General features: G+C 40.3%; 1 protein-coding gene across 5 annotated transcripts in view; it reads right to left on the reverse strand.

Annotated features, from left to right (window-relative positions):
- The window catches only part of CCDC25 (coiled-coil domain containing 25), a 40288-nt gene that overhangs the window by 17407 nt on the left and 3849 nt on the right, over positions 1-19032 (reverse strand). For 2 of the 5 annotated variants that reach the window (XM_013990272.2, NM_001243572.1), the window contains 4 exon segments: positions 17777-17824; positions 13294-13333; positions 8210-8261; positions 2622-2697 (listed from right to left, as the gene is read on the reverse strand). In XM_013990272.2, coding sequence (XP_013845726.1) covers positions 2622-2697; positions 8210-8261; positions 13294-13333; positions 17777-17824 — 216 coding nt within the window. 5 annotated transcript variants of the gene reach the window in all.

A 19032-nucleotide genomic window follows, 5' to 3' on the forward strand; every position in this document is an offset into this window, starting at 1 on the left:
AACCATAAAAAAGAAGGAAATAATGCCATTCGCATTAACATGGATGTAACTGGAGATTCTCATACTAAGTAAGTCAGAAAGAAAAAGACAAATACCATATAATAGCACTTATATGTGGAACTGAAAATATGGCACAAATGAACCTATATACAAAATACAAACAGACTCATGGACACAGAGAATAGCCTTGTGACTGTCAAGGGGGAAGGAGGAGGGAATAGGATAGACTGGGAGTTTGGGGTTAGGAGATACAAACTACTACACGTAGAAAGGATAAACAACAAGGTCCTACTGTGTAGCACAGGGAACTATATTCAGTCTCTCGGATAGACCATGATGGGAAGAATATAAAAAAAGAATGTATCTACATGTATAACTGAGTCACTTTGCTGAACAGGAGAAACTGGCACAACTTTGTTAATCAACTTTAATAAAAAGCAAAGTAGACACTGTCAAATGATACTAAAAAGACACATAAAAAGCACTAAGATAATTCAGAGAGGGCAGTGGTCAGTTAAAGCTGGAGGAAGGGAAAGGCTCCATGGGAGAGTTTAAGTTCCTTAATTCTTAAAGCTCAGCTTCCATAACTATAAAATGAAAATAATATCTTAATTCAGTAGGGCTGATAAATGAAAAACTTGGAATATCTCTGGAACAGTGCGAGGCATGTACTTAATAGTCAATGTTAGCTATTTTACTATTATTACAACTTTTGCGTGGGCCTTGAATCTTAGCTTGGATCTAGACATGTAATAACTGAGCAGATGGACAAACTGAGAGCAGAGGGAACAATATAAGCAAAAGGCACAAGGTAGGGAAACAGCAAATATTGGCTTTGACTGGAGTGTGAAATACATGTAGGGAAACAAAGCCCTTGGTCAGATCAGAGGTGCTTAAATGCCAGCTTAGGAAGTTTGGACTTTTCTGCAGAGACAAGGGGAGGGGTGACAGAAAGTGTCTAAGCTTTCAGAAAGTTTAACCTGGCAAGAGATTATATCATGAATTATAGAAGAGGCTGACCAGATGCTGCGATGATAAACAGCACTGAAGGTGGTCAACCAGGCAGGAAAATATTTTAATGGCACAGTAACGCAAATGGAGTGTACTTAGCAAATGGTCACGGCAAAGGCAACCTGCTTCACTCCTCAGCACCCTCTGCTATGGACGCCTGGGAGTGAGACGGGGGCTTAGCTCCTTACTCTCCAAAGGCAGCTGTGCCTAAGGAAGGCCAAAGAGAAGAGAAGAGTGATTCCCGGTCACAACTCTTCCTCTAGAGCTGGTCAGCTAGGAAGAGATTAAGAAGACAGAGGCTGGGCCAAGAACAAAGAGTCCTGAGCTCTTTCAATAAAGTCACATCCATTAGCCAGGGGCATGGGAAGGGGTCAAGGAAAAGAGAAAGAGGTTGCAACACACAAGGAAAAGAGGATAATGATAGTTTCGATTTTTATTATTTTTATTTCAATAACCAAAGAGCTTAACTGGAAATCCCAGAATCTCTGTTCTACTCATAAAAATGGAATGTCCTCAAACTAACTGCAAATACAATGGCTCATGGAGTTGAAAATGAGTGGCTCTACAAGACAAGACTTCCACTTTCTTTGGTGAGGTAGGTACCTGACTCAGCAAAGATGCCTGAGTTAGACTCAGGAAATATGATCTAAGGGATGGGGAAGAGGGTTCGCTGTCCAGCTCTTATCCTGTAATCGCCAACCCCCGGTACCCACTACTGGTTGTGTGTCTGCCCCATGCTTATCTTCTATGCAAATGCATTTTTTTTCCCCCAATGCTCTGGATCATCCCTCAACTTCATATCAAACCAAACTTTCCTCTCCCCTATCAAGCATGTCCAACAACTAAAATCCAATCCTCTAGCTCAATCATTCCTAAAAGAACACCATCTCCTGGCTCCCCACTTTAACCCTTACCTCCACTCCATTAATTGCCTTCCTAACCTATACTGACTATGGACAGATTAAATCTTGTACAGTAGAAATAAATAAGTGCCAGGCCCAGTACTATGGGCCCTACCTAAAACATTAGGCCAATTGCCTCAACTCTTTTTGCATATTAGAATTACCCAGAGAGCATTATAAAAATACCAATTCTAACACATTACCTCAGACCAATTAGGTAAGATTCTCTGGGAGATAACAAGATCAAAGGACTTGATACCTTCACAATTTACAGGGAGAAAAAAGGATGTAAGGAGAGAAAGAAAAAGTAGGAAAGTAATTTGGAGACTTGGGTGCTGGAACCTAATAAATAACAGAATTAAAGACATCAAACAAAGCTGTGAGATGCATCTCTTGCTTAGCTATTAATATAACCTAATTTCCACAAGTCCTTCTACAGAAAACCTTAAGGGTAGGCAGTTCTAGGTAACTTTCTATTCAAGGTAAGGAAAACAGGGGCCATGAAACATGAGAGGGGTGGGGAGATTAGTTTTCAGTTCTCTGACCAGTAGCACAACTGCCATCTTAAAGAACAAAACAAGGGAAAGGCATATTATATATTCTTCTTTTGACTCAAGCCAAAGTCAGTAATAGGTTCTCTAGGGTGTAATCCATTTCAGATGCACAGAACATGGGGCTAACTCTGAAAACTCTTCTAGGAAGACTGACCTTGAATGCTATTGGCCTTCACAAGGTGGGCACAGTCCATCAGTACTTCCTTTGGGATGTCTTCTATTTTCTCCCCCTGAAACACAAAAATAAACCAAATGGTCCATTACTTTGTTACTGATCGATACTGGAGTACTTCCATAGGGCTCTGTTACCTTGTGAGGAACAATTTTATTAAAAGCAGGGGCTCTTTAATCTCAGAACATTGAAAAATGAAGTCCATTATGGAAATGTTTACTTAAACTAAGAGGAGGCAGTAATATGGAAAATACTTGTATTTAATAAGTGGGGGGGGGGAGGTTTGAAAGAAAACCACCAAACTATTAACTATGTTTATGTCAGAGTAATTTCCCCCTCTTTCTTCTCACTCTTTCTTTTAGAAACTTTGTGAGGCAACAATGTCGACTTTTGAAATAGGAAGGCTCTTAGCTAGTCCTTACGACCTCCGTCTCGAGAGACACCTTTCAGTTTTGGGGTCTCCATCACCTAGTACATTACCTAACATTGGCATTAATCAGGAACCGAGCTCCTGATGTGTTAATCTCCCACCATAAGGGAGAAAAAATAATGTTCATTCTCTTTACAGATACCGTATCAAAGTCAAAAGCTGAATAAGCAAAGCCATTCCAAAAGAACAAAAATATCTTGGAGGCAAGAGCTGGTGGAAATCACCCCAGAACTGACTGCTACTAGGCTGGGATTACAGAAGCACTTCCACCTGGGAGTGAAATGTTTTACCTACCTAAATATTGGAGTTTTGGTTTTTTGTTTTGTTTTTGTTTTGCTTTTTAGGGCCCCATCCGCAGCATATGGAAGTTCTCAGACTAGGGGTTGAATCAGAGCTGTAGCCACCAGCCTTCACCATAGCCACAGAAACATCGGGTCCTTAACCCACTGAGCGAGGCCAGGGATCGAACCTACATCCTCATGGATATAGTTGGGTTTGTTACCAGTAAGCCACAATGGGAATTCCTATTTGAGATAAATTAAGTTTATCCCATTATGTTTCTAATTTTTTCCCTTATTTTAAATGTTTCAAAATGGCAATCTCTCAAATACCTAAATTTTGACCAAAATATAAGTGATTTAAGTTTTGTCAATACTTTAACATGTCTCATCCTGTGAGAGCCCCTGACCGCTTAAACAGAAGATTCTGAATTTTCCACCTTGATAACACAATGTGTCATCATGAGTATCAACCAATGCACTAAGCTATAACAGAATGATGGGGCAGCCTTCAGGACTTCTAAAACACACAGAAGCTGACTGACCTCATGCTAAATGAATCAAATGAATAATTAAAAAGCAAAACAACAGGAGTTCCCGTCATGGCTCAGCTGAAACGAATCTGACCAGTATCCATGAGGACATGGGTTCAATCCCTGGCCTCACTCAGTGGGTTAAGGATTGGCACTGCTGTGAGCTGTGGTGTGGGTCACAGACCTGGCTCGGATCCCGCGTTGCTGTGGCTGTGGTGTAGGCCAGCAGCTACAGCTAAGATTCAACCCTTAGCCTGGGAAAATCCATATGCTGCAGGTGTGGCCCTAAAAAAAGCCAAAAAAAAAAAAAGCAAAACAACAGCTACCACTTTTCAAATATCCACTTTTTGAGTGTTAGGTACTCTAAGTAAATCACCACATGAAATGGATTAATATTATGCTCATTTTACCAATGAAGAAAATGAAGCTTATTGAGGTTAAGTAACTGGGCCAAGTCCCCCCACATCTAGTGAGTAATAGAGCTGAGAGGTGAACCCAGGACTAAAGTCACATGCTAACAACCGGCTCAGGAGTGTGGTGTTTACAGAGTTCTTGTGGAAACATATAGTTGCTTGGTCCATGATATCAGGCCATATCCCAATAGCCCTTCTTACCACCTGGAGCTATCACTATTCCTAAAGCAATCACCTCTTCTTATTCTACTTCGAACGTAATATTGGCAGATCCACCCCCACCCTGCACCTGCCCCAAAATATTCAGCTTAGCATTATGCCTAATGTCAGAGCAAATCAACTCTGCATGGAGAGTCTAAGGCCAGAATTTTGACTGTGGGCTTTTTGCCATCTATGCTAATGAGATAAGAAACCTCTTGGTAAGTGATTTTTCTATGGATTTTCAAAAATCAAAGAAGTCTATGGGGGAAACCACTTGCTGGATATTCATGATCTTCAAGGCTTGAGTTGAACTGAACTGAATTCAACAACAAAAAAAGAAGGAACACACAGTGCTTAGCAGGTGTCAGGCATTATTCTAAATACTTCAGTTATGCCAGCTCATTCAATCCTTACAACAACCTAGTGAGATGGGGACTGTTAGCTCCCTTTTACAAATGAGGAAACAGGCACAGTTAAATAACTTGCTCAAAGTTGCACAGCTAGTAAGCAGCAAAGCGCCAGGATTCAAAGCCAGCCGTCCATCCCCGCAGTCTGGAATCTGAACCACTCAGTTTCGCTGCACCTCTAACACTTTCTTGCTACTTACAAAGTACAAAGGCTACAGCATTTATTGCAGATCAACCAAGTAAAAGTTCCTTAAGGGACACATATATTTATGGAGCACCTTACGCGCTTCCAAAAGAAAGTGAAATCAAATTTCCGTTCAAACAGGTATTAACTGGTGGTAATGTGAACTTGGAACTACCACCATTATTTCCATTTTCTGACACAGCAGAACCCAAAGGAAAAATTTTAATCTGAACCAAAAGGAAAACTGGTAACACCATACGTTATTTTCTCTAAACTTAAAATAGTTCCAAAACGGCAAGAAGTTGCCTAGGAAAATTCAGAATTTTTTTTCCAGCACAAAGTTCACAATCTTCCTCTTCTCTTTCATAATACAGTTCTCAAACATACAATTAGAATAGGTAAACACGGGGTGGAATGTTTAACCTTGTTAGCAAATTAAAAAGCAAATATAAACATAATGAAGTAGCCTCTTGTACTCTGACATTAAAATGATCAAAAGGTTGCTATTTTTAAGTTATAAAATCCCCCAAAGTTTTTGAAAAGCCATGTTTCAAAAACATAGGTATTTATAAAAAAATCTAAGAGCATGACAAACATCCTGAAAAGCATGGGGTGGGGGTGGAAAGCAGCTTACAAGTAACTTTGAAAACCAGCATTTTGAAAGACAACTATAAGGCAAAACCCCAAAATAACTGCATTTGATAATGTTGTTACTTATGGGGATACGGATTAACAAATCTGAAAGCACTTCCACATATACTGGATTCAAATAAGCAAATGATGGTGGATGATGGGAGCCAGGTTTCTCACCGTCTGAGGACTACATAAGCAAGGAAGGAAGGTGAGAAGGGCCCCTGTAGCAACAGATTCATCAGAGACGTCAGTAGGGGTCATGTTTAGCTAACTGTAGATATGGAAACACTTATTCATACAAATTACTAACATGGTCAGTATACACACACACACACACACATTTCCTAGCTCTGTCACGTGAGAGGTTTAGAAGCAATGAGCACACCCAGGGTCCAGGTTTTGATTTCTAAATCCCGTTTCCCAATGAAAGGAACCAACAAACCCTCATAGACATGCAACACACATATTCACCACCCAGAAAACATACACTCACACCCACAACACAAAAACCACATAAACCCACAACCACACACTGCGAGAAAACACACAACACACTCACACTATCACACCCACACACTCACAGCCACACCGCACCACACCTCGCGTCTACTGATTCTAGGGCAGGGGCAGGGAAAATAGAAAGTGAGCCTGAGGCATCTTGGAGTGTCAGAAAGTAAGGAAGTGCTCAAAAAACAAAATGACAGGAGCAAGTCACAGCAAAACAAGAGGCACGTAGAAAGAATCAAAGCAGGGACTACTTTAGCAACAAGATAACACAGTACTGGATCATAACCCGAAGCATAAAGTCAGTACATGAGTCATACTGATATAAGGAAGTGACTGAATTAAATACATAGAGAAGAAGAGATAAATCTTCCTTACAGAAGAATTCCAAGTAATACATGCAGATACTCCCACTTGAGGACAAGGACTTAATTCTATCCCCTCCCCCTTGAGTACAGGATGGACTTAGTGACTTGCTTCCAAATAATAAAGTATGGAAGTGAGGAGAAAAGCAACTCTGGAAGGAAAATCTGGCAAACATTACCCTGGTCAAGAGATCAAGGTTAATATCATCAGTGCTAAGTCCTGTTAATGCATGTATCCCTGATATGACAGACAAAGAACACCTCACTTCCATGCTCTTCTTTTCCCAAACCCTTAACTCCAGTCATGAAAAGATAAAAAAAAAAATCATGAAAGAAAAAAAAAATCGTGAAATCATGAAAAAAAAATCATGAAAAAAAAAAAATCAGATAAACCGGCACTGAGTAACAGTCCATACCATACCTGACCAGTACTTCTCTAATTGTCAAGGTCATGACAAACAGGGAAAAGAGTGAGAAACTACCACAGACCAGAGACTAGGCAGATATGACAACCAAAATGCAATGTGGGACCCTGGACTGGATCCTGGAACGGAAAAAGGACATTAATGGAAGAATTGGAGAAATCAAAATAGGGCCCGGAGTTAGTTAACAGTGATGCACCAATGTTGATTTCTCAGTTCTGGCGAATCTACTGGGGTGTGTCATCAGTGGGGAAAATGGACATGGAGTACAGAGGAACTTGTACTACCTTTGTAGCTTTTCTGTAAATCCAAAATCATTCCAAAATAAATACTTTTTTAAAAAGCAGGAGTTCCCGTCGTGGCACAGTGGTTAACGAATCCGACTAGGAACCATGAAGTTGAGGGTTCGATCCCTGCCTTGCTCAGTGGGTTAAGGATCTGGCGTTGCCGTGAGCTGTGGTGTAGGTTGCAGACGTGGCTCGATCTGATCCTGTGTTGCTGTGGCTCTGGCGTAGGCTGCAGCTATAGCTCCGATTAGATCCCTAGCTTGGGAACTCCATATGCCGCGAGAGCATTTCCATAAATGGCAAAAAGACAAAATAATAATAATAATAAAATAAAAATAAAAGCAATACACATAATAATTACCTATACCCTATGATTCAACCATACAAAATCTAATACATGGATGTCAAGACAGATTGGAAAAATAGTGGTTTTATGTACTAGGGAACGTTAAATCTTCCTCCTTTACTGCAATCATTTTAAGCCTCTCAAAGAAGCCCCTGATAACGAGGACCATGTGTCCTCAGTGAGGCCTGAGAATCACAGGAGTCTCAGAAAAAGGAACCACAACATGGTCTCCAGGGAGAAGACAGAGAGTCAGAGTGTCAACTAAAAGGAGAGGGAGAGAAAGCAGAGACGACACACAGCACACCTCGGCTGGTGGGACAAGGCAGTGCTTCAGGCTGGGAAATGTGTGCTGTGCTCCTTCCAAGCCTCACAAATCACCAGAATTGCTCTGAGTGGTTTTCTGGGCCAAGGGAAGACACTGCTTCATTTGCTAATTCTTAGACTACTGCACATATTTATTACTATAAGCAATTTTTATTTGCCAAAAAAAAAAAAAAAAGGATAGAGGACCAGATATGATGCTCATCACTAAAGAAAAAGTCACGAATCCATGTTTAAACCCATTACCTTATGTAATCGAAGGTATACATGAGCCGAGGAGAGTTTGTCCACATGAAACCTACAAAGAATGAAAACCACTTTTAGCGAGAGGTACAAGACAACCATCTCCTCAGGCCACCTGCATTTAAAGCATCGCAATCCAAAAATATTAACTCTGTGCCTACCTCATTCTAAAATACTACGAGGAGCAGAAAACACAGTCACTGCTTCCAAAGGGCTCACTATCAACCAGGAGAGTTGAGAAAAACATGACAAGTTCAGAAGCTGTATGAGACTAAGTGCCAAGATGCAGGGAGTGGCAGTCATACATGCCCTGGGAAGGGGGATTTTTTTTAAGTCAGAAAGAACTATCAGTGACCATGGCTTCATCAGTGAACTGAGATTTGGTGGGTCCCAGGCTGAAGCACAGGACTTAGAGCAAACACAGGGAAAGGAATTTTAGGTGAGAAGAGAAGGGGATGAAAGAAGGCATCAAGACTCCAGGGCTACAGGCCTGGGAGACTCACAGGACCACTGACAGAAACACCTTCCAGTTGAAGAGGGAGCCAGTTGGGGGGGGGGAGGAAGATGACAGGTTTTAGGACATCCTAAGTTCCAGACGATGGCATAACAATCCAAAGAGAATGTCAACTACAGAGATGGAAGAGTCGAGTGAGGAACAAAGACGGTAAGCAGATTACCATGGGTCAGACCAACAACTCATCCAGCCTTGTATCCGATGATGACACTAATACATGTCTTTGGAAAAGCATGGTGACTGCCCTTCATGGCACTGTCCTAAAAATATTCCAAATGCCCTCCCCCCCCCCAGGGTCCTAAATCTATCTTTCATTAAGGCTTTATCATTCACCAATTTAATTAACTCTTTTAAAACTTACTTCCTTTTTCACTGAGTCCAACATTTGGGGATATTAAGTTTTTCACATTTACAACTCACCAAATGGAGCTGATCTCTCTTTCCACACCCAGAGCTGCCTCCAGATGCTAGCAAACAACAGTAACGCCCTGCTGTCACTTCATGCTTCTGTTAACCTGAGTCACTGATTCCTTACTCCTTACCTTTCCAGACTGAGGAATGTCCAGTAAAATCATAAGGCGACATCATCACAATCCATTATGTATTTCTCTAGACATTTTCTCAGCATTAATGGATTTTTTAGAACCAAAAATGGTTACATACTCACACTCAGTGCAAGATGTACACTGTGTGATCCTATACAAGAGTTATGACTATGCTATTCCTAATGCCCCTTAAAAAGGTTAAGCATCTTGCTAGTCTCTTTGGACACAGACAAAATTTTGGCAAATTAGGATGACTCTGGGTTTTATTCCCAACCATTACTGATAGCCAGAAATGAACAGAACATCTTAGTTTGATTTATTTTTCTCCTAGGGGTTCATTTACTCATTTGCACTCCCATGTAAGAGACTCCTACTGATTAGCATCTTTGGCTTTGCATTCTCCACCCAGAAAATATATTTTTTGAAAATGTGGAGATTATATCTCATTACCCTCTTTCAGGATCTTAAGGAAATACCCCAGTAAGAGCAAGCTCAATCGAGAAAACTGCTCCCACTCAATTTGTTTTAAGCCAGTTCTTTATTTACAACTCCTTCTGACATGCCCTTAGGAGCTTGACTGTATTCTGATTTTCCTTAAAGGTCTCTGATGTGGACTTTCCTCAAAAGAAATACACAAAAGGTTATATATCTATTTCATACATCAGTAGTCAAAGTACTAAAACACACCTGGGAACATCACTGCCCATCTACATCAACTTCAGGCATGACATTGTCCTAAAAATATTCTCAGTGTACACCTCTACAAAGGACAGGGGGATGTATGGTCTGCGGGGCTTTGGTTGAAATGTAAAACAAACAAACAAAGCCAGCTCTGTAGACAAACTATTTTGTTTCCTTAAAAAACCATCCCAAACCTCCCCAAATGCTCACTCCAAGTTTAAATGATGTCCACCAGTTCCCTCTCTTCCTTGTTTCTGTCCTTTTCCTGCTTAATCACGATTACCCTCTACCAAATGCAAAGACTAAAAACTTGAATCCATGAGCATCCCTGACCCAAGAACACAGAGATGCAGGGCACCCCAAGCTGGTGGTCTAACTCCTCTAGGTGGGGTCTCTGGGGATACTACTCATTAGGGAATGTGGAGGCAAGAGTATAAATACACACTCCTTCTATTTTCCTTTGTTTAATATGAATTTAGTTCTATTGTCCTTTAATCCTAGAAAAATTCTTTGCTTAAAAGCACCTCAGGAGGCTTTATGGTATAAACTCAGATGCTGGTGCTCACAGAGGTTAAGTTCCAGAGTCTACGTCAGGGTGACCCAGGAAAATCTGCACTGGAGTGTAGATCAACTGACTCCTTTTTCACACACCCAAGAATGTTTCCAAGATTGATGGTTTATGAAGCAGAACAGGTTCATAAATTCAGGGCTATTCCAGCTCACATCAGACCCAGAATAGCTTCTAGAAGTAAAAGTCACCAATTCTGACCACAGGCGTTCAATTTCCAGACTATGAAAGAGTGTTGAAATGGGTGTCCAGGCTATAGAGAGCCCATTTGGTAAGAAGCATTCCAGAAGGCAGTTCACTTTATCAAGTCTCATGAGGTGTAGGCTGTAAATTGGAAATATCTCTTCTACTTAATTAAAAAAAAAAGTCACATAAAAAGCTGTAGTGAATTGATTATCATGGTGCATCTGAATATGCAACCTTTCCTCTGCGGGTATTTCTGCCCCAAACCTTACAGCAGATGCAATCATTCTAATCTCCTATGTGACACACATCTGGAGATCTTTGGGCTCTAAGGACAACTAAAATAATCCAATTGAGGTGACAGGTGCTCAAAATGGAGATGATCAGAATGCAGTTATTGTGAAAGGTCCAGCAGAGATCATTTCTAGACAGGCAGAGGGAGTCAATTAGAAAGTCAGCATTTGTTGAACACCTACTATGTGCCAGGTCCAGGGCTGGGTAGTGGGATGCAGCGATAAACAAGGCAGGAGGATCACCATCCTCGGAGGGCTTATAGTCTAGGGAAGCTCCAATCCAGAAGCCCTGAGCAGTGCAATCTGCCCACTGAGGTAAGGGGGTACCAAGCAGTGTCCATTTTGGTGACATATCTTGAGTTTACAAGACAGGCCACTGTACTGGGAGAGGGGGTCAAAAAAAGAGACTCTAAACTTCCTCAGGTTTCTAGTGCCTCTGGGTTTCTGGACTGTGGACCTCAGAAAGAGCAGACAGACAGAGGAGTATTTCCACTGGGGTTATGAAGTGGTCCCTTCAGAATGAGGTAGGATGGAGCCAGAGAGGTGCCTTTCAGTGGCTGCCTACAGAAGTCTAAAGATGGCTTAAGTTAGTCTCTGGGCCATATTTTTCCTACTAAATGTCCAATGCTGTACACCTTACTGAAAATCAATCGGTTCTTCTAAAAAGTGGCAGCCTAGGGAGTTCCCACTGTGGCTCAGCAGTAACGAACCTGAGTAGTATCCATGAGGATGCAGGTTCAATTCCTGGCCCCACTCAGTGGGCTAAGGATCCCGCATTGCTGTGAGCTGTGGTGTAGGTCACAGATGCAACTCGGATCCAACGTTGTTGTGGCTGTGGCGTCGACTGGCAGTTGTAGCTCTGAGTAAACCCCTAGCCTGGGAACTTTCATATGCCGCACATGCAGCCCTAAAAAAAAAAAAAAGGTAAAAAGTGGCAGCCTAAACTGTCACTACAGGGAATTAAGTGAAAAGTCTGGGCCCACACTTGGAAAAAAAAAGCGGTCCCGAGAGCTGCAGCAACAGCCTGCTGGGAGAGGAAACAGTGACCTAGAACTCCAGCTGGCTGGGGCCAGCAACAACCAGAGCAGATCTGTTCAGGGTCTTAGTTTCCTCATCTGAAAAATGGGCATAATAGTAGTAACTATCTCAGAGCTGTCGTGAAATTAAATGTTATTCGTGGAGATAAACACATAACAGTACCTGGCATGTAGTTATGTGTTCAATAAATATCCATCATTACTATCTCTAAAGCAAACTGGATCTGAGTGCTTCTCCCCAGGGCCAGCATTTGGGAGGTGAGTGTTGGGAGGTGTGGGGACCCTGACCTGCTGTAGAGTAGGTAGAATTAGGCTCTGGGAGAGAGACAGGGAAAGGGTCAGAGGGAAAGATGGAAGCTGCAGCTAGAAAAAGAAAGCAAACTAAGTCTGACAGTGTTACACGCAAGAATCTGTGAACTCCTAACGGGTTCTGGAGTCTAAGTGGTAGAAAAAGCCACATGGCACTCCAAAGCAGTTAGAAAAAGAAAATAATTAATCTCAAATGAAAGGGTGTTTGTGCATTTGTTTTGGTGGTGGTGGTGGGTTTTTGTTTTGTTTTTTGTCCTTGCCCGAAGCATGTGCAAGTTCCTGGGCCAGAGATCAAACCTGCACCATAGCAGTCTCCCAAACCACTGCAGTGACAAGGCCAGATCCCTAATTCACTGCACCACAAGAGAACTCCTGTTTTGTTGGTTTTTTTTTTTCAGACTGGGTTTGGTGAGAGGCAAAATAAAATTATCCTGTTAAGAGGTTAAGAAAGTATATATTATTATTTTTTAACTTCCATAAATTATTTTAGAAAGAGTGGGCAGGGGCTGGATCAAGCCAGAGTTAAACTCTTTGTTGAGAAGACAAAGGGAATCCAGTCTGTGTTTTCTTCAAAGCTGGGTCTGGTCAGATGCTCAATCTATTCCATCTACCCAGAAGCTTGTATCTATTTTCTTCACTGCTTCTTGTGAAGCCCTCATTCACACACTCAAGAAGAGTGGTCTGAATAACTTACTCCGAGGAGAAGCACAGGAGGGAAAAGCAAACCCATGTTCCAGACCTTTGAGGTCACGGCCAAGATCCAGCCCTAAGACCTCATTCCCACTTTACATAGGAATTATAAAGGAAGCGAGCTAGCAGTTGGCTATTTACCACTGAATATTCAAAACCAAAACACAAAAGCACGAGTCTTAGTTTCAATCACAGGAGCCAGTGGCTGGCCAAGTCTAAGAAAGTAAATAATGATCCAGAAAAAGCAGGGCCAAAACTGTTACTTACCAAATATCTTCAGGCCAGCCATACTTGATCAGATCTTCATCTGCAGAGAGACAGAAGAGAACAAAGGAAAAACAGAAAACTGAAGGTCTTAAGAGATAAAAATCTACTATGTATAAAAGATAACCAACAAGTATATATTGTACAGCACATAAAATATAAATATTATTTTCTCATAACTTTAAATGGAGTGAAATCTATAAAAATAGTGAATTACAATGTTGCACACCTAAAACAATATTTTAAATAAACTATACTTCAATAAAAACCAGATAATACAATTTTTCCTTTGGGGGGGCGCTTTTCAGGGCCATACCAGGCTAGGGGTCCAATCAGAGCTGTAGCTACCGCCTTTACCACAGCCACAGCAACACGGGATCTGAGCCATGCCTGCGACCTACACCACAGCTCACAACCATGCTGGATCCTTAACCCACTGAATGAGGCCAGGGATCAAACCTGCATCCTCATGAATACTAATCAGATTCATTTCCACTGTGCCACAATGGGAACTCCTAAAATTTTTTAAAATAAAATTTTAAAAAAATTTAAAAGAAGGTTAAATGAAATATTCAGAGTTTATCATAAGTTGTGAAGGGGAAAAATACCAATCCTCTCCACAAAACTTTTTCTCTCCCTTAATGGAGAAAAATAGTAATTCAGAAAGGCTATGATGATGAAAATACCAAAAAAAAACTGTAAAAATACTTTCATAATTGGGCAATTATAATTAGTATATTTTATAACACTTATAATTTGAAGTTCGGTATATTTTTATTTGAAGATAAAACTAACACTGACAAATCAGAGCAGCTTTGATTTTTTTTTACCATAAGCTTTCTGTTGTTATTTGAATTTTTAAACTATATATTTGGTAGATAAAAATAAAATAAATTTAAATGATATCTTAGAAAACTGATTCACTATAATAATACTTTTATGTTAAAATGATTTTGCTGGAACTTTAAAATCAGTGGATTGCATTTTCTTATTTTTTAAAAAAAAGCTTCTCAATTATAAAATTGTAGAAGAGAATAAAACAAACACCAGAACTATAAAAAAGAAAATAAAAATCACCTAAAATTCTGTCTCATGTGAAAATAAAAAGAGAAGAAACAGCCAAAAGTTAAAGTAATTGTCTCTGAGGGTGGAACATGGGTACTAGCAAAGATGGGGTGGGGAACTGATTTTTTTTTACCATAAGCTTTCTGTTGTTATTTGAATTTTTAAACTATATATTTGGTAGATAAAAATAAAATAAATTTAAAAGTTCTTGGAAACAATGACTACTTGGTTCTATCACATGGACAAACTTCTACTGCTGACATTTGAACTTATTCTAATGATAAGTGCTTTGGTAAATATTTTTTAAGTAAATATATTCCTGATTATTTCCTTAAGATGTATTTCTTTTTTCTTTTCAACAGCACCCACAGCATGCAGAAGTTCTGGGGCCAGGGACTGACCCCGCACCACAGCAGCGATGTAAGCTGCTGCAGTGACAACACAGATCCTTAACCCAGTGAGCCACCAAGGAACTCCTTTAAGGTGTATTTCTCAAATGTGAAGTGTTCATTCAGATTGTATGCATGTGGGAGTTCCTGTAGTGGCTCAGTGGTTAATGAAACTGACTAGGATCTGTGAGGAAGCAGGTTCAATCCATGGCTTTGTTCAGTGGGTTAAGGATCCAGAGTGGCCGTGAGCCGTGGTGTAGGTCACAGACATGGCTCAGATCCCACATTGCTGAGGCTGTGGCATAGACTGGCAGCTGTAGCTCTGAGTTGACCCCTAGCCTGGGAACTTCCATACGCCCTGGGTGAGATCCTAAAAAAAAAAAAAAAGACAAAAAAACAATATACATCACTTCAGAAAGGTTATCTCTGTATCTCTAATAAACACATTAATAATTAGTAAGTTATTGTGCTTAACACTGAAGCATTATTTAAAATATTAAACACAACATTAAAAATGGTAAAATGATTCACATATGATAATTAAAAATGTACTCAAGGAGTTCCCATTGTGGCTCAGCGGGTTAAGAACCCAATGTAGTCTTGGGAGGATGCAGGTTTGATCCCTGTCCTCACTCTGTGGGCTAAGGATCAGTGTGGGTGGCAGATGGTGCTTGGATCTGGCTGTGATGGTGGGCCTCAGCTGCAGCTTCGATTAGACCCCTAGCCTAGAAACTTCCATATGATGCAGATGTGGCCTTAAAAAAAAAAAGGGAAATGTAAAGTATAATCTATCTAACTTGAAAGAGTATTTGTCTTCCAGAAAACCAAAAAGATGATAGAGTACCCTCTTGGGTAACAGTACTTTAGGCATCTGCAGACTCTGAGTTTCCTGAATGGTTTTCTACTGGCTTAAGTGAGAAGCTGAGCAAATAGCCAACAGTTAATCAGAAAAAGAACCTCTTTGCCTCATTCGGGCAATGCTTCATTCCCTGGTGACACCTGCTGGCTAGTAAAAAGAACACACCTGAAAGCTTTTCAGTGAAAGTAAATCACTCAAAACTCATTTATGTTCCATCCTGTCCTTAGTCTAAAATCAAGGCTGTGAGAAGTAAATGCGATGTGTTATATGCACTAGAGAATAGTAAAAATGTAATCACTGTTCTTACAAAGAGACTATATATACTTAGTATATGTAACTATAAACACATAACTGTTTTAATACAACTACTTACATAGTTTTATATATTATATATATAATTTATCACTGTTCTTAACATCTTTTAATTTCATTAATATCGTTATTTTATTTATTTATTGAATTTATTTCATTATTTCATGAATATCAAATGGGGCCTTATTTATTTCATTAATTTCAAATGTTGCATAGTGAAGAATGCTACACTTGTCTTTCTTAAAGGATTAAGTTTAAACTGTCAGTAAAAACTACACCTAGAACAGATACGGATGGTTTTAGAAAAGGAAAAAAAAAAAACACCTGAGAGTTAAAGAAAGCCAAATGCAGTGAATTAGGCAGCTCTCAGACTGCAGAGACACCCAGCCTGGAGTGTTCCCGGGGAAGGAGGCAGCTTTGGGGAACTACAGAGCTCCAAAGATGAGAACCACTGCCAACTTGGAGTCCTCCATGGGCCAGGCACTCTCCCCAGCTCCTTCATTTAACTTTCACAGCTCTGCAAGGTGGAACCATCCCATGACCCTCCTCTTTCCCTACCCCCGTGAGATGAGCAGCTGTGCGTTCCAAGCTTGAAGAAGAGGATTTCTGTCATTTTCTGCAAGCTCCTTTGCTGCAGTTCTTTCCTCTCTCACCTCAGTGTTCCACACCCTGAGGGGTGGTGCTGGCAGCACCCATCTCCCTTGATCAAGAAATCAACTTCACTTTTGACTCCCTCCTCACTTGTGCCATCAAAAAGGTGATCCCCTGAAGCAGGGTTTTGGTTGTGAACTTAGGTCAAATTCATTAGCGGGTCCAAAAATTAATTTAGCAGGTTAGGACTAACTTTTAAAAAATGAAATAGGAGTTCCTGTTGCGGCTCAGTGGTAATGAACCTGACTAGTATCCGTGAGGATGTGGGTTTGATCCCTGGCTCCACTCAGTGGGTTAAGGATCCAGTGTTGCCATGAACTGTAGCGAAGGTCACAGACACAGCTCGGATCCAAGTTGCTGTGGCTGTGGTTTAATCTGGCAGCTGCAGCTCTGATTCAACCCCTCGCCTGGGAACTTTCATATGCCATGGGTGCAGCCCTAAAAAAAAATTAAAATAAAATAAAATAAAAATAAAAATGAAATAAAGCATAGAGTTCTGCCACGGCACAGTGGGTTAAGAATCCCACTGAAGTGGCTTGGGTTGCTATGGAGGTGCTGGTTCAATCCCCGGCCTAGGGCAGTGGATTAAAGGATCCAGCGTTGCTGCAGCTGTGGCTCAGATTCAATCCCTAGCCAGGGAACTGCCATATGCCACAGGTGCAGCCATTTAAAAAAGAAAGAAAGAAAGAAAAATGTAAAATAGAACACAGAGCACACAGTATGGCTAATTCAAATGTGTCCATCATTTAGTTATAGGAATGTGCACAGTATGAAATAAGGTGTTTCATTCTGAGGAGAGTGGTAAAGGAAACTTGAAAATATATTTCAAGACTCAAAAAGAACCATCTTCTGCCTCAAAAAAACCAAGAGATGTTTCTCAAATGAGGTAATATGTACAGAAAATGATCTTTTCAAAGTCCAAGCCACAGATTCTTTGTATCTGATGAAAATTAGCAAAGGTTAACCTCTGATTCAAATCACCCTAAATCAAACAATACCACAAAACTCTTGGTAAAGTAAGTTTCTAATCAGCAACAGGTAGTCCAATTAGCTCAACCATTATTTGATATAACAAAATTCTAAGAAAGGTAATCATTTGGAATTCCTTATAACAGGTTAGTGGTAGTTAATTGAAACAAATCATGGGGAAAAAAGGCAATTAACACTTACCTGCTGGAAATTTCAAAATCAAATGCTTTTGAAAACTTACTTTCATATTTATCCTTTCCCATGTAAATAGTGTAAGCAGATGAGTTAACTAAGACAAAACAAAAATAAGAATTAGTTAGATAACTGCATCATCAACAAAACTGTTTCATGGGAAAATAAGTGACAAATGCTTACTCAGATCAGGGGTTGGCAAAACATGGCCCACAGGCCAAATTTGGCCCTGTTTTTGGACGGCCCTTAAGCTAAGCATGATTTTTACATTTGCAAAGGGTGAAAAAAGCAAAATAAACAAGAATAAACTAGAGAGACTGTACGTGGCTTACAAAGTCTAGAATATTTACTATCTGGCCCAAACAGAAAAAGTGTACCAACCCTTATTAAAAGTGGCTACTTTGCTACTTTCTCAGGGATATAGTTCAACGCAATTCCAGTTGAGTCCTATACTTTTGCCTTCTTCAAAATAGTTAAAAAACAAAAAAATCTACGACCAAAATCCTTCACTTCAACCATTTAAAAGTAGGTTCCCATATTCAGGGAAATTTTATTTTTCATCATTTTATTTAGCTATATTCTAGGTGTGCTGCAAATTACAACAGGCTCCCTATTACATTCAGGGAAGCACTGCTCTCAAGCTTTTCTATCGGTGACTCTCAACTCTGTTTATACACTAGAATCATCTAATTATGCCGCTGCGCCACCTAAGACTAATCAAATCCAAATTTATGGGGGTTGGGTTGGGGCTTTTTCAAAGATCTCTTTTTACAGCAATTCTAATGTGAAGTCAGTATTAGGAACCACTACTCTAAGTCAAATTAACTCTTCTGGGCATGGCTCACCTTAGAAATAACATTTGCTCTGCTGAGCTAGTATGTTTTAATGTGGGCATCTTTCAACTGGAGTCAGTTAGGTTTCATCATGGAAATTCTAACTGGGTCCCGGTTTCCAAGCTAGTCTACTTAAAACCTGTTAGATCCCATTTGGATCTAGACTACTGAATTAGTAGCCACTGGGCCTGGCAGACAGGTGGGCTGGGCAGTCTGCTGGCTGTCACTCCAGAGGGAACTACCACGGAAGGTCAGGGAGCTGCAACTCTTTAATTTGCAGATTCTTAAATTCTGGGATCGCCTATATTTTCAGTAAGGAGAAGCTCCTTAAATGATCATAGTTGCCTCTCTTGGGGATGGAAAACTTCCAATTTCTTCAGTTAGCAGTTATGATGACTACAGTCCACAATTACTTGGAAGTAGTTGAGAGATGACTTTAAAGGAGAGAATTTTGCATTAGTTGACAGAAATA

The sequence above is a fragment of the Sus scrofa genome, chromosome 14 (assembly GCF_000003025.6).
Source record: "Sus scrofa isolate TJ Tabasco breed Duroc chromosome 14, Sscrofa11.1, whole genome shotgun sequence".
Lineage (NCBI taxonomy): Eukaryota > Metazoa > Chordata > Mammalia > Artiodactyla > Suidae > Sus > Sus scrofa.